At 38.5% G+C, this 26,843-nt stretch overlaps 3 protein-coding genes across 15 annotated transcripts in view; 2 read left to right on the forward strand and 1 right to left on the reverse strand.

The window, feature by feature from the left end:
- The first annotated feature begins 1,443 nt into the window (after positions 1–1,443).
- On the forward strand, positions 1,444–8,357 carry LOC139762712 (GPALPP motifs-containing protein 1-like). Of its 9 annotated transcripts, none has more exons than XM_071687722.1 (7): positions 1,444–1,645; positions 2,981–3,068; positions 3,385–3,488; positions 5,090–5,871; positions 5,999–6,166; positions 6,979–7,122; positions 7,940–8,357. In XM_071687722.1, exons 3-7 carry the CDS (start codon positions 3,404–3,406, stop codon positions 8,096–8,098), a joined length of 1,338 nt encoding a protein of 445 aa, XP_071543823.1. In that variant the 5' UTR covers positions 1,444–1,645; positions 2,981–3,068; positions 3,385–3,403; the 3' UTR covers positions 8,099–8,357. The 9 variants fall into 9 exon arrangements, with proteins under 9 accessions (XP_071543823.1, XP_071543828.1, XP_071543824.1 ...); XM_071687723.1 differs by having other exon boundaries at positions 1,452–1,645; positions 2,828–3,068; XM_071687728.1 differs by having other exon boundaries at positions 1,452–1,645; positions 2,828–3,068; positions 3,388–3,488.
- A 1,238-nt stretch (positions 8,358–9,595) lies between these two features.
- Mesh1 (Metazoan SpoT homolog-1) lies at positions 9,596–25,159 on the reverse strand. The gene is made up of 3 exons (XM_071687732.1): positions 24,895–25,159; positions 18,676–18,824; positions 9,596–10,792 (listed from the first exon to the last, which is right to left on the reverse strand). Exons 1-3 carry the CDS (start codon positions 25,022–25,024, stop codon positions 10,517–10,519), a joined length of 555 nt encoding a protein of 184 aa, XP_071543833.1. The 5' UTR covers positions 25,025–25,159; the 3' UTR covers positions 9,596–10,516.
- Positions 25,160–25,524: 365 nt separating this feature from the next.
- The window catches only part of LOC139762714 (uncharacterized), an 80,364-nt gene continuing 79,045 nt past the window's right edge, over positions 25,525–26,843 (forward strand). For all 5 annotated transcript variants that reach the window (XM_071687733.1, XM_071687734.1, XM_071687736.1 and 2 more), the window contains exon 1: positions 25,525–25,711. In XM_071687733.1, the coding sequence (XP_071543834.1) occupies positions 25,606–25,711 (106 nt within the window). In that variant the 5' untranslated portion in view covers positions 25,525–25,605. The remainder of the gene's footprint in view (positions 25,712–26,843) is intronic.

The following is a 26,843-nucleotide window of genomic DNA, read 5'->3' on the forward strand; positions in this document are numbered from 1 at the left end:
AAGCCTAAAACTAATATATATTTTCTATTTTATATCCTTAAATGGTTGACAGGAGGATATAATGGTTGACAATAAGGGATGATATGAATAAGAAGGTATCTTGATGTGTAACGACCTTTATCTAGGTTTGATATGAGTCTATGCGGTTTTTGGCCCTCTCGCCGTGGCACCCACTTTGTTCTCCATATCAGACACGGGCCATCACTTGGTAATAGACACTTAAAAGACATCATAATAAAATACTAATCTAAGATAACTAAAGAAGATAAGATTATCTCTTTATCGTTTTCCACTCATCTTGTTATTTGCATTTGATAGATCAAGCTATCACGCTCCTTTTGTGGAGACTGATTTTTAGAACAATAGATCTGAAAATTGTATTATTCAAGTAAAACTACTCAATAAATGTACAGCTGAATAATATGACCTATTCAGAAGCTTTCTCAGTTAAAGCGAATGATTACATACTTGAAACAATAGAAAAGAAAGTAATTTTTGGGGGAAATAAAGTTCATGGTAATTGTAATTTTTCTAATACTTTGATTCTTCATTACACACACACACACACACACACACACACACACACACACACACACACACACACACACACACACAAAACAAACAAACAAATAAACAAAAAACTAAAAATGGAGAATAATTCATGATAGGAAGAGATGGAGATATACGAACCTTTCAGTTACTGTGACTCCAGAAGTATAACATCATTTTGGTCAAGATATTTGACCATCTCTTTTCTTATTCATTTTGCAGTTCTATTAGATGTACAAATGTACCGTAATCATTTAACATTATTGCATAATTTTTGAGTTTGTATATTTTCCGTAAAATTCATAAGGATTGAATCATTCTCTTTTATCATATTTGTGTATACAAACCAAACGGTTATATTTATTTTTTCCCGCCTTTATTACTTGAACGTCAAATTGCCATCAAGTTTAGCAATTACTTATCACTGGTTAGCTGACTTTGCTTTAAATCTTTCGAAAACTATACCGAAATACTACTACAGAAATTTATTCCTATGAAGAATTGATGTATAGATACATGGCTTTTGTAGAATTGTGTTTAAAATTGATACTTCTGAAACTATTGCTTTAATAATGATAATGATGATAATAATAATACAGTTCTATTTCTAACATGTTAACTGAGTGGGCAGTTACCCACGTACTTAAAGCTTTCGCAAATCTAAAGATGGTAAAGAACATTTCGATCAGAGCACGCACAAACACAAATAAAACACAAAATATTAATTCAAAGAGCTCGAATTGAATAAGAAGAGTAGTTAGTCCATATCCGTACTTAGAAAATGCTCAAAGCCCTAACGCAATATCAAAGAAAAGTTCAGTTAAATCTATGGATATAATATTGACAAAGGAAAGTGGGTCAAGAATCGGCCTTCCTCCTGGACTTACGTAAAGCGATCCCAACAAGCGTCTGCTCAGCAAGGTGACCCAAAGAATTACGTCTACTAGCAGCGAACTCTACGACCATTAACTGGCCACAACAACGAAATAACGAAAACAAAATGGATATGTGCAGTTTTTGAAAGTAAACAGACCAAGCACAAAAGACAAATGAAATGGAAGAATCTATGAAGTTTGTGGCGTGACAGTAGAAAGGGGTATAAGTTGCTTCTTAGACGTTTTGAGGAATGAAAATTCATATTGCCTTCTGGTTAATGCTTAAGTTTAGTCCCACAACCTTATTTGTTGAATCATATAATTGGCCATTTACATTGTGTTGCCCCTCATTTTTCCTGATCTTCCTGTCCCTCTTATATATCAATACTTAAGATTAGAAAAAAATATCTAAATCACTCTTTGCTGGTCTGTTATTGTCCATACTGTACACTGCCATGGCAGAAGAAAATTACTGATATCCCAAAATTATTTTTGGGTGGCTTGCATATGATTCTTTCTCAGTTTTGTCTAAGTGCACACTGGAGTGTAGGGACATAAGGGAACATGAATGTGTCAATTTAGCAGATATACAAGCATTTATGAGGGTAGTTATTTGTGCTGGTAAAAGTACTCGTGTTAAAGCCTTATTGCTGACTTATGAAGGCTAGTGAAACTTGCCATTTGCCAGTGTGCTGTTAGTTAACTATATTCACGTTTTGCTTAGTAATTTGTGGCTGGTACTTTTTGTTCAATGATAGTTGTTAACTTTGAGTAGGGCATTTGAGGGAAAATATGCATTTAATGTAAAACAATGTGATTAATTTTCGAAAATCAGCAGAACATGTGAAAACTTCTGCTTTCCCTACAAGTTAAAGGCTGGTTTCACAGTCCTTATCTTAAAGTTTATAAGATTTTTGTCCAAGTCAAAATATCATTCAAGAAATGATAAAAATATAAACTGAAAGCTTAATTTTATGAACTTTCAGATGATGTATGTGGAGGAGGCACAGGATGATAGGTACTGTGGACTTTGTTTATGCTATAGCTATGAACATCAAGTTAAATAGCCATTTGGGAAAGTTGGAGGGAATCTAGGGATGGTTATAGATTAGGTTAGGGTAGCATGTACCTGAAGCATTTGATGTTATAGAAAAGCTGTCTCCCACCATGTGTAGCTTTGCAGATCTGTGCAGCTGATACCTGAAGTTTTGTTTTAGCATGGACTTATCTGCAGTAAGTTTAAGATCCTTTCTCAAGCAGGGCATTATCTCTTTGATGTCATATGAATATTATCTCCCAACTTTACCATTACCATTCTGCAGTGAAAGGGTGCTTGAGAACAGGCAACATAAATTTATCTTTATTGAGACCATTTATGCTTTTCCACACTTTGTGGAAAACAGTTAAACTTAATAAAGGACTCCGATGTGCCTGAGGTGAGAAGAACTGTCAGGCAGCTGGTAGAGTATGAGTTAACGTACCATGAGTTGAAAAGCATAATGTGTACTGAAGGCCAAGAATGTGCTACAAGGAACATATATGCAATTGTTTTACAGTTAATTGTTGCTGGAGCTGGTGTAAGACTAAACGCAAGAGACTACACTCTGATATTTCATTAATGATATAAAATTCGTCCCACCAAAAGTGAGTTGAATTCCCTGCTATTTTGGTTAGGCCTACTTAGGTTGATGATGTGAACAGATATTGTAGTGTTAGCCAAGATCTTGCAATGAGATTTCCTTTATTAGTACAGATTTACCTTAAGATTACAGAAATTATCTTATTTACTGATATTTTTCATTTTGAAAAAAATTATTAACTTAGAATTTGCAAAGAAAGTTTAAGTTTTTGGCATTATTTTTCAAGGAAATGTAGAGCTTACCTCGTTTCTATTTTTTATGATTTAGTTCTAAAGCCAGTTTAGTAGAGATGTAGCATATGTTCATTTTTTTTCTTGCAGCAGGCAAACTAAGTCCAACATGAGTGCTTCCAGTAGTGATAATGATACTTATGGCCCTGTTTTACCACTAAGTAAGAGGTGTGGCTCAAATAGAGAAGGTGAAGGTAAGCATTAAAATGTGTTACATATGGCTAGAGCTGTGATTTGCAGTTCAGGCACAAATTGTTTTAAGAATTCCTTTGTAATTTTTGGATCAGTTTATTTGTCATGTACTGTACCCTTCTGGAGTTATTGATTTCTCTCTTATGCATGAACAGTAATATGTCTAGAATCACTTTCATTATTGTCAAATCACATACTTATCATTTCCAAGGAAAACCTGTATAGATTTGATTTTTTGAGCATGTTGGTGTAATTAACATTCAAAATAAATACTTTATTTGCATCCAGAGATGGGGAAGAAGCATATCATTATTATAGTAAATACAGTAAAGTTATTATGAGATTGATAAATAAGGAATTCAAGGGAAAGTTAGTATGATAAATGAAAACTTGATGGTAAAGTGCAAGCATGTAAAGAATCTTTGGTTATTGAACATGGGCAGGATGAGTAACCATAAACCAAGGAAAGGAATGAGATCTATGGGAAGAAATAAGGAAAGAAGAAATTATGGTCAATAATGCACCTCTCCTTTGCATGATTTTCACCATGTAACAAAAATTGTGTACATTTTTGCTATAACTCACTGGAATTGATGAGTGGCAGCTCCATGATCTTCACATATTTTCTGTGCTGATCCATCTCCAGGATACATAATCAGCATGTTCTGTGCTGATATATTTCTAGGGATCCAGGTACATGTTAACAGTGGTTTGTGCATCATGTAGTATACAGGAGAGAAATAATTCGACTGCTGCATGTTTTAACTGCTAAAATGAAAGTCAGTCAGGTCTTTTCAAGATACCATGCCTCAGGACTGGGACCACATTACACTCAGCCCCATGGTCAAGCCTTAAAGTTATCATACCTGATAACAGCTGTCTTGCATGATCTTTGCTCTTTTAACTTTTTCATCCATTCCACCACATTCTGTCTTGACTATCATGTTTCCGATTACAAACATGGCTTCACCAATGGCTATACATAATCTTTATCTTTGCTTGTCTGCTTCAGAGCTTCTAGGCTTGTGGTCTCCAGTTTTGCTCATGAACCTTGCCTGCCTAGTTCATGCAGTACTGTAAGCCTTATCAGTGTAGGACTCTCCAGATTTATTGCTTGCTTAGAGCTTTGTTTCCCAGTTTGGATTAACCAGTTTTGTTCTTTGCCGTTACTATTTCTCATCCAAGTATGTGTTTGTGCATACATACATACATACATACATGCAAGAGCAAGATCTTTGAATAGGATATAAGAGGTCATAGACAAAATTCATCCATTTTTTTTTTTGACAACAGTAAATCTGCTGTTTACTTCTTTCATAATGATTTCATTATACTGAACTGTATGAGAGGGATTGAAGATCTTTTACTTGGTTTAGATTTTTGAAAATTTATTTTGTGGTACTGTATATTGGTAATATTCTGCTTTCTCATCCTCTTTTGCAGGTATGAAGTTGTAGCCAGGCAGTGTATTGTTCAGTGCATCAGCTAGCTATTCCCATCTTGAGATTCCACCCTTTGAAGCTTGGAATGATATAAAGGATGTTCATTGTATAATTTTGAATGACAGTTTTATGATTATTTTTCAATTTTGTGTCATTTACAGCTGAAACAAAATCCTTGTCAAACAGTAGCGAGGATGAAGATGCATATTTACCAGCCTTACCACCACACTTACTGAAAACCTCAGGCAACAGAGAAGCAAGTCATGAAAGACAATCAGCTGCATCCAAAACAGCAGCTACATCAGACAGACACAAGATGGGGAAAGAATATAATGATGACAGCAAAAGTTCTAACCTGTGTACTAGTGGTGTATCACAAAAACCAGAGGAAGAAGCTTTCAAGATAATAAATGAAAGTGTTGGTGAACCAGTGCAGAGAAAAATAGTCCAGAAATACTCTAAACAGAAACAGGATGTTCTGTCTGATGATGATGATGATGATGATGATGATGATATGTATGGGCCAGCATTACCTCCTCATTTGCTCAAAAAAAAGGGAAAAAAAAGCTCAGTCTCTGACACAAGAAATATCTCAGGGGAATCAATTCAAAATGATTATGAGAAACAAGATTTGGAATCTGATGATGATGATATGTATGGTGCAGCTTTGCCTCCACATTTGCTGAATAAAAAGCAAGAGAAAAGTAAAAATTCTGATAACAGACGTATCCTGGGGCCATCACTTCCCAAAGGTTTTATTCCTCCTGAGACACCACTTCATATCAACAGTGATAAGGAAGAAAAAAGCGAGAGTGAAGATAGTGATGGGCCTATAATTGGTCCCACACCATCTTCTCAGAAATTTGATAAAAAGGAATATAGAATGCAACAGCTAGAACTCAGGGCACTGAAAATGAAGGAAAAGCTAGAAGGGAAAGATAATGTAGGTTGACAATACCCTGTGTGTAGTGAAAAATATGAATAAATATAGGTCACAAAATGGTATGTAAATATATATTTATAATTAGAAAATGAAAGATGCAGTAAAACTAGTCTCATATGTTCTTCAGCATGACAACAAGCCATTAGTCCGTGAATCTTGGATGACTGAATTACCTGAAGGCAAACCTAACTTCTGTGGTCTGGCACCTCGTCAGTTTCTGCGGAAAACACCCCAAGCGAAGGGGGATCGCTCAGTATGGACTGATACTCCAGCAGATAAAGAGAGAAAAGCTAAGGTAATGCAACTGGATTTTAATGTTTTCATCATTCACATTATACTAGATTAAAATCTGATTAAAGATTTGATTGAAATCTTTCCATTAGGATATAAATCAAAATGAAAATTACCATTGCAGTTGTATCCGTCTTGTATATATGTGTCTCTGTAGATGCCAGGATTACTGAACTTGGCTTAGTTGTGGTTATGCCCCGAGTGAAAAGTCAATTTCATATAGATTGTATCTTTGTCGGTGGATAAAAAGGAGTACAATCTCAGTGAGGAACTTCACATTCCAATATACATATACTCTGTATATGCATTTCTGCATGTCAGGATGACAATAACTTCAGTCATACCCATCTTTGCCTTAAAAGACACTGACTTCTCCTTCCACACACTCCTTAATGCACTAAGGATCTTTATCCTCTCTCTCAAAGGTTCCATCCACTGCCATGTCCACCACCAGAAACCTGTTCCATCCCCTTGCTACTCTTTATTACCTTACATTTGTTTGTCTTTACTCTTTCCTTTCACACTCCTAGACTCGAACACTAGATCCTTCATACTGCAGCCAGAGAACAGTCGCTGGCAAACAGCAACTGACTCAACTTCAAGGTGCCTCCCACCCCCAGCATACTCTAGACTTCCCCCATGCCCCAGGTCCTTCCCAGGTACCTCCCGTACCACCCAGGCCATGGATAGGTTTAACAACCATCAGCATATCACACAGCCTTGAAGCAAACCCACTTTCAACTGGAACAAGTCAATGTATATCTGTTCATTCCTTTATTATTTACATGATAGGGATTTGCATTTTATAATTTCCAGATGGACAAAGAAGAGCAACATGAACCTACTCCTGTCAGTGCTGCAAACAAACGACGTGAAGACGAACTTTCGGAACAAATTGATGAGTACAACAAAGCAAAGAGAGCCAAACCTCTTATTGACCTACACAGGAAAAAGTTAAAGGTATGCTAAAAACCTCTCTCTCTCTCTCTGTCTATGCTTATATATATAATTTTGTTATATTTTTCCTTCGTGCATGTTCAGCATTTCCCACATAAATGAGGAAGCGATAAGAACAGATGACTGAGCCTGAGAGGGAATATGAGAATACTTGCACTTCTGTCGTGCTGCTAATTCATTCATACAAGGTCTGTTATTGATGTTCCTGTGTCAGTTTCTTTTCCTTATTCTTTGCTCTCTCTTTGTACCCATACTGTGCCAGCTTTCCATCCTTCATTCTCCATCTTTTCCCTAGAATATTCCATTTGTTTCAAAACTTACATTATTTAAAGTATCCCTCTTTGTCTTACCTTATCAGTGCATTTTACTTTCTCAAAATGCTCCATTTGTTACACATCATACATAATTACTTCTCTTTCATCTTGTTAATCAAATGTCATCAATTGTCTTATTAGAAATAAGGTTACAAGTATGTCAGTCTTCACTGATTTCATCTCTCTCATGTTTTTACCATTCATTTACCTCATGTATATTATCACCAGCATTGATGCTACTTTGCTCAGGGAGGAAATAGCAAACACTTATAATTTTTTGAGTTGCCATAATTATTTTCATCTTGCTTTTGCATCACCCCTTGACTTTTGCATTTCATTTTAACACACAGATATTGCCTGGATGGAAACTGTGTATACTCAGCGATATATACATGAAGAAGTGGGGAGTGAAACATGTGCAAATAATCAACCATTTTCCAATGTTTAATTTATTACTGTCGACAGCTATTCTGATTGCACATTTTTCTGTTCTGCTCATTTAACAGGAGAAAGAAGATCCATCTGGACCAAAGGAGAGACGTCCTTTCAGCCGTGAGTTAGATATGAATGTCAACAAATTTGATGAAGCACAGAAAAGTAGTATCCTTAAGAAGGCAAGAAAGCTTAATGATAGATTTTCTGCAGGAGATAAGAAATTTTTGTAATTTTTTAAAATACTTCAAACAAATGGAATATTATACAAAAAAAAATCCTGTAGAATAGTTCTTGTAATCTTTTAAAAATAATTGAGAGAAGCAGAATGTAAACTTAAATGAATCTCATCAGAATAGTTTTATGTACTTTATGTTTTTCACAATTAATATCTGTTGACCCTGGTAAGATTCATGGCTCAGTTTGATTTGTGACTTATGGTTTACTGTGATTTATGATTTTTATTAATAATATCATCTAAATAAAAAATAATTGTTTTTAATACCTTATAGTTTCTTCCATCATAGAGAGGTAGCATCAAGAACAAAAGAACAATAACCTTATTTACACACATCTACTCAACAGCTTTCATGTATAATGTTGTGAAACTGTAGTGTGCTGTCCACAGCCAGGCCCCAAAAACTACAAAATTTCATGGTTTACCTTGACTACTTCATATGCCCTGATTCTACCCACCGACAGCACACTGTCCCTTGTATAACACAGTGATCCAACTCATTCTCTTCCATGCACTTTTCCCCCTCCCTAGCTGTTTTAAATATTTGTGCCTCTAATCCTGTACATAATGATCTGTGAACAAATCAAAATGAAATATATTTCTTGTACTACCATTCAGAAAAATACAGAGATCTCTGACAATTTAACTATTCACAATGTAAAATGGTCTCACTAAGGTGAGAAACAATGAAGAAAAAACATGCAGCATAATTTTCTATGCAACATGATTCTGTACAACTTAATTACATATTTATCTCAGGTGATTAGTTTGTATCCCCACATATTCAGTCACTATGAAGACAAACTTTCAGTCCTTGCCATACTACAAAAATAAGCTTTTGTTTATCTTTATTTTCTTATAATAATTACTTGCCTATCTCTATTACCTGTCTTATGGCTTCCCTCCATACTCCTCAACTAAATGTCAAAGCACAGTGCACTATCTATGAGTTGACTGGTTTGGAATGAATTTTGTTTATATTTCAAAAGAACTACAAAACCTCACTACTCATCTTTCCATTTATAGTAAAGGCATAACAAATACAAATATTTATAGAATGTCACTATTCACTCCTTACATGACCAAAAAGAAAGCATCCATTTTCTTTACATAACGTACATATTTTAGAAAGATATCACTGAAATTTGGCTTTTTATGCTTTTGTGGTGTTTTTTCATGGGCTTAACCTCATCCTGAAGTCCCTGAGGATGGGCAGCATTTGTGACAGATATAAGCAACTGTCTGTGAATAAATTTTGGCCTAATGCCACACGCCTCCAATAAGCCAGACATCAAACCAGATCCTTTGCAAGCTAATGCATGAGTAGGTATCCAAATTTTCAGTAGTGTGGGCTATGGTGTTAAATGTGCTGAAGTATTATTTACAAAAATATGATATACTTTCAGATCCTGGTATACTCAGTATAAGTCATGCAGAACTGAATGATAAATCTTTAAAAACATAGTAGGAAAGGCATAATAAGAAATTTAAGGAACCTTCCATTGACACCACCGGAAATATATTTTTGTGAATATCCTTTGTTTTTAAATGTACATCTCACTATACTGAGAACAAGATGCGCATATTATATTAGTTCCAATGACAAGTATAAATTATACTTCCACAAGTAGGAAATATTTGTTTAAAAATATGGATAATTCATTTTGTCGGAAAATTTTCATAATAGTTTTCCAGTTGTTTCATGAAAGAAATTACTGAATAACCTTGTGTTTCATGGACATGACTACTATAGATGAACCTCCCTCAGCTTCATATGGTGACCAATGAAGTTTTTCATGAACTAAATAATAAAAGTTTGTGTGTGAATGATGCACACATATTCCATGTAGATTAACACATGAATAAGGTCAAGCTGTAAAGTTTCTGTAAAAACAAAAATACAGCTCTTAAAGATCTATACTCATCTCTGGTTTACAAAATTTATGTCAGGAACCACTTAACAAAAATTACCCTTTGTCAAGGGTTCGTGTTCAAAGTCTTGGGTAGAAGCCCCTATATCTACAGAGAAAAAGTACATGAAACCTTTTTGCTCATTTTCCCAAATATTTGGTTCACAATACCTTCCTCCTAGTCTCGACATCATTATCAGTGGTTAGTGGTAAAGGAAAAGAATTACTAGTTCACAGAAAGATAAAGGAGTGAAAAAAGATGGAGAGAGGAGTATGTGAGAAATATGGTAAAACAAATACTATGTTATGATTGTATCTTGGGCAATAGCAACTGATGCTAAAAACATAATATACTTCAACTTAAAAAGCATGTAATGCAATACCCATTTACGTTTATTTAGAGAATTCTAGGTTTTGATCATACTTGTGATGGCATAGGAATTACTGATATATTTACAGTATATGGTATGATTCAATGATGAAGTTTTTTCTACATATAAATGCTATAAGTTCACTTTCCATTTGACAAACAGTTTGTCCAATTCTCCTTCAAGGAACTCACTGTTACCCCTACAACCAGCAACAACTTTTGCTGCCCACTGGAAGTACTCTTCTACTCGCTCTTGCGTCCAGCCCTGAGGTACAGAGCGCTCCAAGTCACGAAGGTTATATAATTTGTCTGCAAGTTTCACCAATTTGGCCTCTCTGGATGCTGAGCGTGCATTGATAATTTGAAGTCGTTTCCTTTCTTCCTTATCCAGGTTCTTGTCATCTGTTACCTAGGACAAAATCTAAAATGTAAAAACTGTTTGAAAATTAACAACTAAGTATGAGGTCAACTGTACTGTTTGGGATATGAATCATCAACTGTATTCAAGTTCTATTCACAGCACATTATACAACTCTAGAATAAGAGCAAGTGTGAACTACTAGTTCTATAATATAAAGAACCCTCCTCATCTTTCACACACACACACACACACATATATATATTTTTTCATACTATTTGCCATTTCCTGTGTTAGCGAGGTAACGTTTAGAACAGAGGACTGATGGAATATCCTCACTAGGTCCCCTTCTCTGTTCAGTCTTTAGGAAAATTAAAAATGAGAGAGGAGGATTTCCAGCCCCCCCCGCTCCATCCCTTTTAGTTGCCTTCTACGACACACATGGAATACATGCAGAGTGCAGAATGGAAAAAGGTGAGAGCAAAGGATGTAAGGGGAGTGGGGGAGGAATGGGATGTATTTAGGGAAGCAGTGATGGCTTGCGCAAAAGATGCCTGTGGCATGAGATGCATGGGAGGTGGGCAGATTAGAAAGGGTAGTGAGTGTGGGATGAAGAAGTAAGATTATTAGTGAGAGAAGAGAGAGGCATTTGGACAATTTTTGCAGAGAAATAGTGCAAATGACTGAGAGATGTATAAAAGAAAGAGGCAAATGAGAGTTGGAGTGAGAGAGTATCATTAAATTTTAGGGAGAAAAAAAAGATGTTCTGGAAGGAGGTAAGTAAAGTGTGTAAGACAAGAGAACAAATGGGAACATCAGTGAAGGGGGCAAATGGGGAGGTAATAACAAGTCGAGGTGATGTGAGAAGGAGATGGAATGAGTATTTTGAAGTTTTGTTGAACATGTTAGATGATAAAGAGGGGGCAGATATAGGGTGTTTTGGTCGAGGTGGTGTGCAAAGTGAAAGGGTCAGGGAGAATGGTTTGGTAAACAGAGAAGAGGTAGTAAAAGCTTTGCAGAAGATGAAAGCCAGCAAGGAGGCAGGTTTGGATGGCATTGCAGTGGTATTTGTTAAAAAAGGGGGTGACTGTGTTGTTGACTGGTTGGTGAGGATATTCAATGTATGTATGGCTCATGGTGAAGTGCCTGAGGATTGGCAGAATGCATGCAGAGGGCAACTGTACAAAGGCAAAGGGGATAAAGGTGAGTGTTCAAATTACAGAGGTATAAGTTTGTTGCGTATTCCTGGTAAATTATATGGGAGGGTATTGACTGAGAGGTATGTACAGAGCATCAGATTAGGGAAGAGAAGTGTGGTTTCAGAAGTGGTAGAGGATGTGTGGATCAGGTATGTGAGAAATACTTATAAAAACAAATGGATTTGTATGAAGCATTTATGGATCAGGAGAAGGCATATGATAGAGTTGACAGAGATGCTCTGTGGAAAGTATTAAGAGTATATGGTGTAGGAGGCAAGTTGCATGTGTATGAGTAGAAAGAGAGGAAAGTGACTGGTTCCCAGTGAATGTCGGTTTGCGGCAGGGGTGAGTGATGTCTCCATGGCTGTTTAATTTGTTTATGGATGAGGGTGTTAGGGAGGTGAATGCAAGAGTTTTGAAGAGGGGCAAGTATGTAGTCTGTTGTGGATGAGAGGACTTGGGAAGTGAGTTAGTTATTGTTCGCTGATGATACAGTGCTGGTGGATGATTTGGGTGAGAAACTGCAGAAGGTGGTGACTGAGTTTGGTAAAGTGTGTGAAAGAAGAAAGCTGAGAGTAAATGTGAATAAGAGCAAGGGTATTAGGTACAGTAGGGTTGAGGGACAAGTCAGTTGGGAGGTAAGTTTGAATGGAGAAAAACTGGAGGAAGAAGTGTTTTAGATATCTAGGAGTGTATTTATAAGCGGATGGAACCATGAAAGTGGACGTGAGTCACTGGGTGGGGGAGGGGACGAAGGTTCTGGGAGCGTTGAAGAATGTGTGTAAGGCGAGAACATCATCTTGGAAAGCAAGATGGGTATGTTTCAAGGAATAGTGGTTCCAACAATGTTATATGGTTGCGAGGTGTGGGCTATAGATATATAGAGTTGTGTGGAGGAAGGTGGATGTGCTGAAAATGAGATGTTTGAGGAAAATATGTGGTGTGAGGTGGTTTGATCGAGTAAGTAATAATAGGGTAAGAGAGATGTGTGGTAATAAAAAGAGTGTGGTTGAGAGAGCAGCAGAGGGTGTTATGAAATGGTTTGGTCACATGGAGAGAATGAGTGAGGAAAGATTGACAAAGAGGATATATGTGTCAGAGGTGGAGGGAACGAGGAGAAGTGGGAGACCAAATTGGAGGTGGAAAGATGGAGTGAAAAAGATTCTGAGCGATCGGGGCCTGAACATGCAGGAGGGTGAAAGGCATGCAAGGAAAACAGTGAATTGGAACGATGTGGTATACAGGGGTTGACATGTTGTCAATGGATTGAACCAGGGCATGTGAATCATCTGGGGTAAACCATGGAAAGTTTTGTGGGGCCTAGATGTGGAAAGGGAGCTGTGGTTTCGGTGCATTATACATGACAGCTAGAGACAGTGTGTGAACGAATGTGGCCTTTGTTGTCTTTTCCTAATGCTTCCTTGTGCACATGCGGGGGGAGGGGGTTGTCATTTCATGTGTGTCGGGGTGGGGATGGGAATGAATAAGGGCAGACAGTATGAATTATGTACATGTGTATATATGTATATGTCTGTGTATGTGTATTTTTCCCTGGGGATAGGGGAGAAAGAATACTTCCCATGTATTCCCTGCGTGTCGTAGAAGGCGACTAAAAGGGGAGGGAGCGGGGGGCTGGAAATCCTCCCCTCTCGTTTTTTTTTTAATTTTCCAAGGGAAGGAACAGAGAATTGGGCCGGGTGAGGGTATTCCCTCAAAGGCCCAGTCCTCAGTTCTTGGCGCTACCTCGCTAATGCGGGAAATGGCGAATAGTTTGAAAGACAGAAAAAGATGTATATATATGTAAACTTTGAGATGTATAGGTATGTATATTTGCGTGTGTGGACGTGTATGTATATACATGTGTATGTGGGTGGGTTGGGCCATTCTTTCGTCTGTTTCCTTGCGCTACCTCGCTAACGTGGGAGACAGCAACAGAGCATAATAACAAAAAAATAATCTCTCTTAACCTTTCATTACTTTCTCGATCAAACCACCTCACACCATACATTGTCCCCAGACATTTCATTTCCAACACATCCACCCTCCTTCGTACAACCCTATCTATAGCCCACGCCTCACAACCATATAACATTGTTAGAACCACTATTCCTTCAAACATACCCATTTTTGCTCTCCGAAATAACGTTCTCGCTTTCCACACATTCTTCAATGCTCCCAGAACCTTCGCCCCCTACTTCATCCTATGACTCTCTTCTGCTTCCATGGTTTCATCCACTGCTAAATCCACTCCCAGATATCTAAAACACTTCACTTCCTCCAGTTTCTCTCCATTCAAACTTATCTCCCAATTGACTTGTTCCTCAACCCTACTGTACCTAATAACCTTGCTCTTATTCACATTTACTCTCAGCTTTCTTTTTTCACACAATTTACCAAACTCAGTCACCACCTTCTGCAGTTTCTCACCCAAATCATCCACCAACGCTGTATCATCAGCGAACAACAACTGACTCACTTCCCAAGCTCTCTCATCCACAACAAACTGCATACTTGCCCCTCTCTCCAAAAGACTTGCATTCACCTCCCGAACAACTCCATCCATAGACAAATTAAACAACCATGGCGGCATCACGCACCCCTGCCACAAACCGACATTCACTGAAAACTAATCACTTTCCTCTCTTCTTACTCTACACATGCCTTACATTCTTGATAAAAACTTTTCACTGCTTCTAGCAACTTACCTCCTACACCATATACTCTTAATACCTTCCACAGAGCATCTCTATCAACTCTATCATATGCCTTCTCCAGATCCATAAATGCTACATAAAAATCCATCTGTTTTTCTAAGTATTTCTCACATACATTCTTCAAAGCAAACACCTGATCCACACATCCTCTACCATTTCTGAAACCACACTGCTCTTCCCCAATCTGATGCTCTGTACATGCCTTTACCCTCTTAATCAATACCCTTCCATATAATTTCCCAGGAATACTCAACAAACTTATACCTCTGTAATTTGAACACTTACCTTTATCCCCTTTGCCTTTATACAATGGCACTATGCATGCATTCTGCTAATCCTCAGGCACTTCACCTTGAACCATACATACACTGAATATCCTTACCAAGCAGTCAATAACACAGTCACCTCATTTAATAAATTCCACTGCAATACCATCCAAACCCGCCATCTTGCTAGCTTTCATCTTCCGCAAAGCTTTCACTATCTCTTCTCTGTTTACCAAACCATTTTCCCTAACCCTCTCACTTCGCACACCACCTTGACCAAAACACCCTATATCTGCCATTCTATCATCAAACACATTCATCAAACCTTCAAAATACTCACTCCATCTCTTTCTCACTTCATCATAACTTGTTATTACCTCCCCATTACCCCCTTCATTGATGTTCCCATTTGTTCTCTTGTCTTACTCACTTTATTTACCTCCTTCCAAAACATCTTTTATTCTCCCTAAAATTTAGTGATATTTTCTCACCCCAACTCTCATTAGCCCTCTTTTTCACCTCTTGCACCTTTCTCTTGACCTCCTGCTTCTTTCTTTATACATCTCCCTGTCATTCGTACAACTTCCCTGCAAAAATCATACAAACATCTCTCTCTTCCTTTTCACTAACAATCTTACTTCTTCATCCCACCTCTCACTGCCCTTTCTAATCTGCTTACCTCCCACCTTTCTCATGCCATGAGCATCTTTTGCACAAGCCATCACTGCTTCCCTAAATACATCCAAAAAAGCTTTGCAGTATCAGACCATCAGAAAAGTTAGAAAACAATAAGGTGTACCTACTATGAATTCAGGATCACTAACCACTATGATATCTATGAGGCTGACCGGTGCATATCTGTAAAAGCTAAACAATCACACAGCAGCCCACCCATGTCTGACAGTGTCACTGAGGTGCTAATGTACTTCCCAACCACCATCCCATATCACTCAATCTGCTAGAGGATACACCCTGGACTAATTAGAGCATGGATTTACACTTTTTATAATGGTAAATCAAATGAGTTTTCAAAGGGTTGCTTCTGGCAGGCATTTTTTTCATTCATCTAAGTCCATATTTCCTTCTAAATGAGCCCTTTTAACACCAAGAAGCACATCAATTGCACTCAGCAATAATTTGGCCCCTAATATGGATAATTTTCTCTTCAATGGCATACTTAGAGCCACACAAGAAAGGCTGACAATAGTTAAGTCTTAACACTATGGGCCTCTAACAAGAAATTCCTTAACAGGTCAAAGTTATAGTCCTGGTTGTATTAAGCATATTATCTTCTTGATCGAACATGAAATGTTCCCAGACTACAAAGGCTTAGAAGAGCCTTGATGAATAATCAAATGTTTAATGTAATTTTCCAAGATAGTAATGAAACCTTTGTGTCTTGACATGACACAAAGATCCTTTAGTATCATGTCCTGACTAGCCTACTGATGATACCACAGGATAATATTGAGGAAATGGTTCATCATTCACTCTCTCCAGGTTCAGTTTCTATATGTCTATCTATATCTCTAACACCTGTTCCCTCCGGGAAGTCACATCAAGGGGTGGCCACGGCAAAAGAGTCTCCACTTAACCTTGTCCTTATGTGCCTCCCTCACATACACCATTCCAAGCATTCTTCCTCTGTTTCTCTCACTCCAGTATTCCTCCACCCTATTTGCCCATGTCACAGGTGGTCTTCAACTCACACTAACCCCTTTAATTGTACTATCATACACTTTCCTTGTAATCTTCCAGTCTTGCATTCTTTCCACATGCGTAAACCACCTCAAAGTATCATATTTCACCCAACCTACCACTCCACAATTCATTCCCTTTGCATTCCTTGCCATACCGCATCTCTCATACACCCTTTTATTTCTTCATTCCACCTAGTCACACCACATGCTCTTCTCAAATAGCTCATTTCCACAGCCTGAACTCTTGACCTCTGTGCCTCATTCCACGTCCATGTTTTGGCTGCATAGGTCAGGGTTAGGAGGACTATGCTGTCCCTTAATTCTCTCTTCACTTCCATACTTGCACCTCTACCCTTCATTATCTATTAAGGGACCCAATGTACTGCTCTCTCCTTTATCTCTCATTCCATATCACCACACTTACCCAATACAGCTCCCAGATACTTAAATCCCTCACTTCTTCCAGTCTTTCTCCCCCCTCCTCCCATATGTATCGTATAGAATAATGCACGTTATGTGTCGTACATACATGGGAGGAGCTCCACCCAGAACCAGAATTTCGTTCATCTTCACCTATGGGGTTTTTGATTTGATTTGGGCTGAACCTAGGATCTGGTTAAGTCAATGAGTGTACTTCTAGTAATAGTACCTTAGTTTTGTAGTGGTAAATTCAAGTCTGCTTTTTGTCCCACTCTGATTTTCTTCTCTTCATGAAAACTAATAAAAATATTCTTCCCACTGACTTGTAAGAGAATTAGGTAACCAACAGGAGTCTCACTCCTTGGCTGCGTAAGGAGCCTGAATAGCTTTCCATTTTGTTATAAAACCGGTTTCATTTCTTTAGAGAGTTTTTAGACCCTCAACTTCCTTACCTGAGGATCTTGGCATCCATTTGGGCCAGGCTTCATTTACAACAAAGACCAAAGTGTATAGTACTACCAATTGTGCAGGTCACAATGAAACTGGCAACCCCTACGTTAAGTGCCTGCACATTTGTAAAATGATTCTTCACCCCTCACAGGTATTTTGTGTGTCAGAGATGGATTTTAGTATTGATCTGTTGCCAAGCTTTTCAGGAAAATGGCTAGAATAACTATGTCCTCAATTTTCCTTGTTACAGAAAAGGGTATTACCTTATAAGAACCCTCAATTCTAAACTCGGACTGAATCAGAATTCCCATTTTTATGGATTGAATGATATAAATGATGCAGGAACATGGGTTTAGAATTTTTGGTGCCTCGCCATGCCTCTGGATCTTCCTTCTCTCTGCAAATGACTAAACAGTCATAGCCTGCCCAAAATGTGCACAGGCTGACCCTGATTCATAACAACCTTATGAAGATCTTCCTCTATATATGGGTAAAGATATTTTTACATCTTTCACAAAGCTAAAAACCATCCATTGGACTCAGTAAAGCTTAAAAATCATTTAAAATTTCACAGAGATCCCACCCCACAGTTACAAGGTTCTTTTTATGTTCAACATTCTCCTTTACTTCCTTAAGATAAAATTTCAGGACCCCTTCCTACAGGTCAAGAACTTCTGCCAGGTCCATGGAAGCCATGAGCCCCTGAATGAGGTATGACTATGGAAAAACATGGCTGTAAAGAATGTGAAGCATGATTTATGTTGGGTATGCACATAATGTTACTGCTCAACCAATTTGAATCAAAACTCCTTTGTTTCTTGCAAAAACCATGTAGTAAAATACCAACTGTTCAAGTAAGAAATTACAATTTTTTTTGTTGAAAAGTAGGATAGCATTCAAATCCACAAAGATTAAAAATACATGTAAGTACCAAAATGTGTACTCTCTCCATATTATGAAAATAATTACTGTCCAAAAACAAAATAAATTTACAGAAGACTGAAGTGTCTTCTCAAAAACACATAGAGCAACATCTGGAAGACCTATTTGTGCAGAGTTTCATTTTTCATAAATTTAGCCATTTCAGTACTTTGTTACCAGGTCATTTTTCCATGCAACAATGACAATTGTAGACGTATGAAATTTCTCAAGATGCATTCTAAATCAGTGCTCTCTGGTACAAACCTCTGCCACAATCCCAGCCACCTTGGGCCCAAATTCTACAACGAGTTCTTCATGAGATGTTTCTGTGTCTTCCACTGTGTCATGAAGAAGGGCAGCTTGCAACACAGCTAGATCTTTCACTCCACTCTCAACCAGAAGATATGCCACACCTGAACAAAAATTGATAAAATATCACAAAATGCATGTATGAATTCATTTAGGAAACTTAAAAATAATCTAGTAAAATAACAAATTGTATTTCACGAAAATACATGTACAGTAACATATACATCTAAACAGTACCAGTTCTTATCAGACTGATTTTTCAAACAAATGTGTTTTAAAGAAATATATGAGAAATAATCTGTAAAAATGTAATCAATCAATCATGCAACATTATACAACACTGACATGTATATACAGGGACTCCTTGTTTAATGAAGGGGATGAAATCCTTAATAGTTTCACTTTCAGTGAAACTGTTTCAAACTAAGCCAACTTTACCACAGAGATAATGTTATGAAAAGAGGATATGTTACTGAAAAAATTTTTCAGACATTTTCTTACACATACTTTTTTCAGTTTACTTGAAATGGCATAGGCAACTGAGAGGGTCAGGGAAAATGGTTTGGTAAACAGAGGAGAGGTAGTGAAAGCATTGTGGAAGATGAAAGCTGCCAAGGCAGTGGGTTTGGATGGTATTGCAGTGGAATTTATAAAAAAAAAAGGGGGGGGGGATGATTGTGTTGTTGATTGGTTGGTAAGGATATTCAATGTTTGTATGGTTCATGGTGAAGTGCCTGAGGATTGGCGGAATGCATGCATAGTGCCATTGTACAAAGGCAAAGGGGATAAAAGTGAGTATTCAAATTACAGAGGTATACATTTGTTGAGAATTCCTAGGAAATTATATGGGAGGGTATTGACTGAGAGGGTAAAGGAATGTACAGAGCATTAGACTGGGGAAGAGCAGTAGTGGTGGAGGATGTGTGGATCAGGTGTTTGCTTTGAAGAATGTATGTGAGAAATACTCAGAAGAACAGATGGATTTGTATGTGACATTTATGGATCTGGAGCAGGCATATGATAAAATTGATAGAGATGCTTTGTGGAAGGTAATAAGAGTGTATGGTGTGGGAGGTATGTTGCTAGAAGCACTGAAAAGTTTTTACCAAGGATGTAAAGCATGTGTATGAGTAGGAAGGGAGGAAACTGAATGGTTCCCAGTGAATGTTGGTTTGCATCAGGGGAGTGTGACGTCTCCATGGATGGGGTGGTCAGGGAAGTGAATGCGAGTTTTGGAGAGAGGGGCAAGTATGCAGTCTGTTGTGGATGAGAGGGCTTGGGAAGTGAGTCAGTTGTTATTCACTGATGATACAGCACTGGTGGATAATTCGGGTGAGAAACTGCAGAAGTTGGTGACTGAGTTTGGTAAATTATGTGAAAGAAGAAAGCTGAGAGGAAATGTGAGTAAGAGCAAGGTTATTAGGTACAGTAGGGTTGAAGGACAAGTTAACTGCGAGGTAAGTTTGAATGGAGAAAAACTGCAGGAAGTGAAGAGTCTTAGATATCTGGGAGTGGATTTAGCAGTGGATGGATCCATGGAAGAGGAAGTGAGTCACAGGGTGGGGGAGGGGGCGAAGGTTCTGGGAGCGATGAAGAATGTTTGGAAGGCGAAAACATTATCACGGAGAGCAAAAGTGGGTATGTTTGAAGGAATAGTGGTTCCAACAATGTTATATGGTTGTGAGGCATGGGCTATAGATAGGGTTGTGCGGAGGAGGGTGAGTGTGTTGGAAATGAAATGTTTGAGGACAATATGTGGTGTGAGGTGGTTTGATTGACTATGGAATGAAAGGGTAAGAGAGATGTGTGGTAATAAAAAGAGTGTGTTTGAGAGAGAGAATAAGTGAGGAAAGATTGACAAAGAGGATACATGTGTCAGAGGTAGAGGGAACAAGGAGAAGCGGGAGACCAAATTGGATAGGGGATAGGGGAGAAAGAATACTTCCCACATATTCCCTGCATGTCGTAGAAGGTGACTAAACAAGGAGGGAGTGGGGGCTAGAAATCCTTCCCTCCCGTTTTTTTAATTGTCCAAAAGAAGGAACAGTGAAGGGGGATAAGTGAGGATATTCTCTCTAAGGCTCAGTAATCTGTTTAGGCACTACCTCGCTAACACAGAAAACGGCGAATATGTATGAAAAAAAATGTATTAAACTTATTCGCCATCTCCTGCATGTGAAGATTTGTAGAGGTTTTCAGAAAAGAAGAGAGAAAGTTGGGGTGAAGAGAGTGGTGAGAGTCAGTGTGCTTGGAAAAGAGACTTGTGTGAGGAAGTACCAGGAGAGATTGAGTGCAGAATGGAAAAAGGTGAAAGCAAGTGACGTAAGGGGAGTGGGGGAGGAATGGGATGTATTTAGGGAAGCAGTGATGGCTTGCGCAAAAGATGCTCATGGCATGAGAAAGGTGGGAGGTAGGCAGATTAGAAAGGGTAGTGAGTGGTGGGATGAAGTGAGATTGTTAGTGAAAGAGAAGAGAGTGGCGTTTGTACGATTTTTGCAGGGAAGCAGTGTGAATGACTAGGAGATGTATAAAAGAAAGAGGCAGGAGGTCAAGAGAAAGGTGCAAGAGGTGAAAAAGAGGGCAAATGAGAGTTGGAGTGAGACAGTATCATTAAATTTTAGGGAGAATAAAAAAAATTTGGAAGGAGGTAAATAAAGTGCGTATGACAAGAGAACAAATGGGAACATCGGTAAAGGGGGCTAATGGGGAGGTAATAACAAGAAATGGTGAAGTGAGAAGGAGATGGATTGAGTATTTTGAAGGTTTGCTGAATGTGTTTGATGATAGAGTGGCAGATATAGGGTGTTTTGGTCGAGGTGGTGTGCGAAGTGAGAGGATCAGGGAGAAGGGTTTGGTGAACAGAGAAGAGGTAGTGAAAGCATTGCGAAAGATGAAAGCCGGCAAAGCGGTGGGGTTGGATGGTATTGCAGTGGAATTTATCAAAAAAGGGGGAGACTGTGTTTTTGACTGGTTGGTAAGGATATTCAGTGTATGTATGGTTCATAGTGAAGTCCCTGAGGATTAGCAGAATGCATGCATAGTGCCATTGTACAAAGGCAAAGGGGATAAAGGTGAGTGTTCAAATTTCAGAGGTATAAGTTTGTTGAGTATTCCTGTGAAATGTATGGGAGGGTATTGACCGAGAGGGTAAAGGCATATACAGAGTATCAGATTGGGGAAGAGCAGTGTGGTTTCAGAAGTGGTAGAGGATGTGTGGATCAGATGTTTGCTTTGAAGAATGTATGTGAGAAATACTTAGAAAAATAGATGGATTTGTATGTAGCATTTATGGATCTGGAGAAGGCATAGGATAAAACTGATAGAGATGCTTTGTGGAAGGAATTAAGAGTATATGGTGTGGGAGGTAAGTTGCTAGAAGCAGTGAAAGGTTTTAATCAAGGATGTATGGCATGTATACGAGTAGGAAGAGAGGAAAGTGATTGGTTCCCAGTGAATGTCGGTTTGCAGCAGGGGTGAGTGATGTCTCCATGGTTGTTTAATTTGATTATGGATGGGGTTGTTAGGGAGGTGAATGCAAGAGTTTTGGAAAGAGGGGCAAGTATGTAATTTGTTGTGAGCGAGAGGGCTTGAAAAGTGAGTTAGTGGCTGTACGCTGATGATACAGCGCTGGTGGCTGATTCGTGTGAGAAACTGCAGAAGTTGGTGACTCAGTTTGGTAAGGTGTGTGAAAGAAGATAGCTGAGAGTAAATATGAATAAGAGCACAGTTATTAGGTTCAGGTAATTGGGAGGTAAGTTTGAATGGAGGAAAACTGGAGGAAGTGAAGTGTTTTAGATATCTGGAGGTGGATTTAGCAAAGGATGGAACCATGGACGAGGAAGTGAGTCACAGGGTGGGGGAGGGGGCGAAGGTTCTGGGAGCATTGAAGAATGTGTGGAAGGTGACAACAACATCTTGGAGAGCAAAAATGGGTATGTTTGAAGGAATAGTGGCTCCAACATTTATGGTTGTGAGGCATGGGCTATAGAAAGGGTTATGCGGAGGAGGGTGGATGAAATGTTTGAGGACAATATGTGGTGTGAGGTGGTTTGATCGAGTAAGTAATGAAAGGGTAAGAGAGATGTATGGTAATAAAAAGAGTGTGGTTGTGAGAGCAGAAGAGGGTGTATTGAAATGGTTTGGTCACATGGAGAGAATGTGTGAGAAAGATTGACAAAGAGGATATATGTGTCAAAGGTGGCGGGAACAAGGAGAAGTGGGAGTCCAAATAGGAGGTGGAAGGATGGAGTGAAAAAGATATTGAGTGATTGGGGCCTGAACATACAGGAGGGTGAAAGACATGCAAGGAATAGAGTGAATTGGAACAATGTGGTATACCAGGGCCAACCTTGCTGTCATTGGATTGAACCAGGGCATATGATGTGTCTGGGGTAAACCACGGAAAGTTTTGTGGGGCCTGGATATGGAAAGGGAGCTGTGGTTTCGGTGCATTACACATGACAGTTAGAGACTGAGTGTGAACAAATGTGCCCTCTGTAGTCTTTTCCTAGCACTACCTCACATGCATGCAGGGGAAGGGGGATGCTGTTTCATGTGTGACGGGGTGGAGACAGAAATAGATGAAGGCAGCAAGTATGAATAAGTACATGTGCATATATTTATATGTCTGTGTATGCATATGTATACGTTGAAATGTATAGGTATGTATATGTGCGTGTGTGGGAGTTCATGTATATGTATGTGTATGTGGGTGGGTTGGGCCATTCAGGCCAACAACTGGAGTGCAACATATCTTTAGTTGTTAGTGTAAAAACATTTAGTTTCATCTTTTTCTTCCAAATCTTTTATGAAGCACAAATTAGCAATCATTTATCAATTCTATGACTCGCATGAAATCAAACTTACTTAGAAAAATGATGTATCAAAGGAATACATTAAAGTTCCACTTAAGGTCTTACTACAAAGGTTTAGGTGAAGTGGAATCTCCTCTTTTTAAAGGAGTGGATTTTAAATTTTCCTGTAAGGGGGACAGTCAAACAGAGGGGCCCATACAATATCCAATGATTTATTTATAAGAACTATAGCTGTAATGTCATAACTTACCACCCAAATCTGGCTTTGATTACAAGTAACACAAAATTTATTTCACTCACACTATATTTTTCGCATGCTACACTATCTCTCCTGAAATCTGCTGCTAGCTTTATATATTTAATAATTTTCTTTATCAATGACTACGTAGTCTTCACAGAAATTGAAGTTTTAGTGTAATTTGGAGCATCATCTTTTACGATATTAAATAAGGGGACTGTGGTGACATAAAAATTAAGAGAAAATATAGGGTTAACATAAAACTAGGTTAAAGACTTTAAGAAATCAAAAGGTTCTGTAAAAACCTTAATCAATAGACACAGGCCATGTGCATATTAAGACTGTATGTGGCTGTATCATAATCATTAACACCAGAAAAAGGTTATTAAATCATTCGGATGGAAGTTATAACAAAACTTTGACAAACCAGATAACCCTGGCATTTGATAGGCTTTAAGCATAAACACCTATCCAACCAACCCTAGTACATGAAATTTATATCACATATCGATAAGTAATAGACACATTCGTGATTGTTGAGCATGGTACCAGATGTCAGTGAATATCAACAAACAGATGACAGACAAGCGACTCTAAGCCCCACCGTCCAACCTCCCCACATTACCCAGCACACCATAGCAATGTAAGCACATATCTGCTGTAACTCGTTTGCTAGGGGGAAAAAAATGGTTACTATAGAATCGATGACTATAAAATGTTTAAAACTACACATGAAATTAACCCCTTCATTAACTGTTTTCAATATAAATCCTACTAACGCCTTACGTATTGCATATTTATAATAAAGTACTCTAAATCCCACTCTACGTATTCTAAAGCCTTCTACAGATACTGCTGAGAATTCATGCATTAAAATGGTTAATGTCTCACTCTTACCAACTGGATTAATATGGTTAATGTATCACTCTTACCAACTGGATGATTAATATGGTTAATGTATCACTCTTACCAACTGGATGATTAAAATGGTTAATGTATCACTCTTACCAACTGGATGATTAATATGGTTAATGTATCACTCTCACCAACTGGATGATTAATATGGTTAATGTATCACTCTCACCAACTGGATGATTAATATGGTTAATGTATCACTCTTACCAACTGGATGATTAATATAAGGAGTTTGCTCCGGGTCTTTTCTCCTCTGATCTTTGTGTTTAACTGCGGCAAAATTTACACATTTGATGACAGCAGCTAAAACCGCCTCACTCTCACAGTTATCAGCCATCTCATAGGTCTAACAGCATCAGAGAAGGCAAAATTCTAACACAGTTGCAAATTTCAGTCGAATACTTGTGGACAAGACTGTTTACGTCGCACGACGGCTGACGGTCGCCATGCGTCGGCAACCACGGCGGCCATTACTAGCCACAACCCACGATAAACGAGGCCATAGCTAAGTAATATGAGGCAATTTTTCCATATCTAATGAATAAAATCAATCTATACATTATGCATTCATCAACCATTTTCGAAAATACCGAGAATAGGGAAACGTACAAGATGGTTCAGGAATATTCATTTCTAGTTTATTTCGCGCATGTGTAAGAAGTTACCATGGTGATAATCTTGTATCTTTATTGTCAAAAATTAACTATCCTTGTATCATTAACGTTGTATACTCAAATTTATAGAGAATAAAAATATGCTGGTATGCACCGATTCTGAGATTTATTAGAGAGTTAGTGGGCGATCGATAAGCGCTCAGTTGAGCAGTTGAGGGGGGAGGGGAGATGGCGAACGTCAGTTTGAGTCAATACCTTGGTTGATTCGTATCTTCATCCCGATGACCGCTTTAAGGCGCATGGGATGCCGACTTTCCTCCTTCTACTCCTCGGACTAACGGCAGGATGCGTCAGGACCCAGGATAGTAGTGAGGGGGTCCCCGCAGTGGTCGCCTCTCCCCTAAAGAAAGGTAAGACGGGCAACCCCGCAGCCTCAGCATCATGGTGGCGAATCTCCAGGTGAAAAGATGCATCTTGGTTATCCATTTTAAAATGCATTTTCATGAGTAGAAAATAGAATTGTGATGTATACATTTAAATCTTTATTTACGGTGAGCTTCATTTGCCAGCTTAGTCTTGTAATTGTGTCTGATCGATACGAAGTCACTTAAAAAAGTGTCGAGTACCGTGAAGGTGCTTATGTAAGGGATGCTGCAATATTCTTCTCCTGAGACCCACTGCCCAAGTTCCCATCGTCCGGGAAGGATGTAGATATATACTTTATGACAAGACTGAGCCTTTCAAGACGCTAATATTTATTTTTCATGTAACAAACTTGGCGTTGAGTAGGATCTTGTTGCTTTTTAAGTGGGTCAGTCAGGAGACGAGACGATGGATGGTAAATATTCGTCAGCTTGGGTTTAATTAACATTAACAAGATTGATTAATAGGTCAAGGTTTAATTATAGTAACCACTATTATTAGGGTAAATTTTAAGCATAACAAACGCGACTTTAAATATATCGGTGGAATTACTCATTGCCTATCGTAGCCGTACATTCAAGAAGCATAATTGATGATTGTTGATTAGACAGATGGTATAGGACGTAATATAAAGGTGGTGGAGGGAGAGAGAGAAGATAATTTTCATGGGGATGTGGACCGGCGGCCGCCATTGCAGTGTTTGACGTACTCTTGCTATGGCAATCTTCACTTCCTAGCTAGGCTAGGGACAGTACCGTAGAGAATAGTAGAAGTGCAGGGGCTCATGGGAGAGAAATATATGGTATAAAAGGTAGTTTTTATTGACTTTATGACACACACACACACACACACACACACACACTCACACACACACACACACACACACACACACACACACACAAATAGGTTCTTGTGGGCAGAAATGTATGGGTTTCGGTACATTCAACCTGCTTTATGGGCCTACTAGTGTTGGAGAGGTTGGTTAGTAGGAATGAGGAACTACTATGTTTGGTTACCACACACACACACACACACACACACACACACACACACACACACACACACACACATTTGGTTACCACTCAAGCACACACACACACGCACACACACACACACACA

Source organism: Panulirus ornatus, chromosome 44 (assembly GCF_036320965.1).
Source record: "Panulirus ornatus isolate Po-2019 chromosome 44, ASM3632096v1, whole genome shotgun sequence".
Taxonomy (NCBI): domain Eukaryota; kingdom Metazoa; phylum Arthropoda; class Malacostraca; order Decapoda; family Palinuridae; genus Panulirus; species Panulirus ornatus.

Coding starts and splice junctions, on each gene's coding strand:
- LOC139762712 (XM_071687722.1), top strand. CDS start 3,404: ATGAGTGCTTCCAGTAGTGATAATGATACTTATGGCCCTGTTTTACCA. Junction 6,167..6,978: donor ATAAAGAGAGAAAAGCTAAG/GTAATGCAACTG, acceptor TATAATTTCCAG/ATGGACAAAGAAGAGCAACA. Junction 7,123..7,939: donor TACACAGGAAAAAGTTAAAG/GTATGCTAAAAA, acceptor CTCATTTAACAG/GAGAAAGAAGATCCATCTGG.
- Mesh1 (XM_071687732.1), bottom strand. CDS start 25,024: ATGGCTGATAACTGTGAGAGTGAGGCGGTTTTAGCTGCTGTCATCAAA. Junction 18,825..24,894: donor TTATATTAATCATCCAGTTG/GTAAGAGTGATA, acceptor ATTTTTGTTCAG/GTGTGGCATATCTTCTGGTT. Junction 10,793..18,675: donor TGGCTGGGATTGTGGCAGAG/GTTTGTACCAGA, acceptor ATTTTGTCCTAG/GTAACAGATGACAAGAACCT.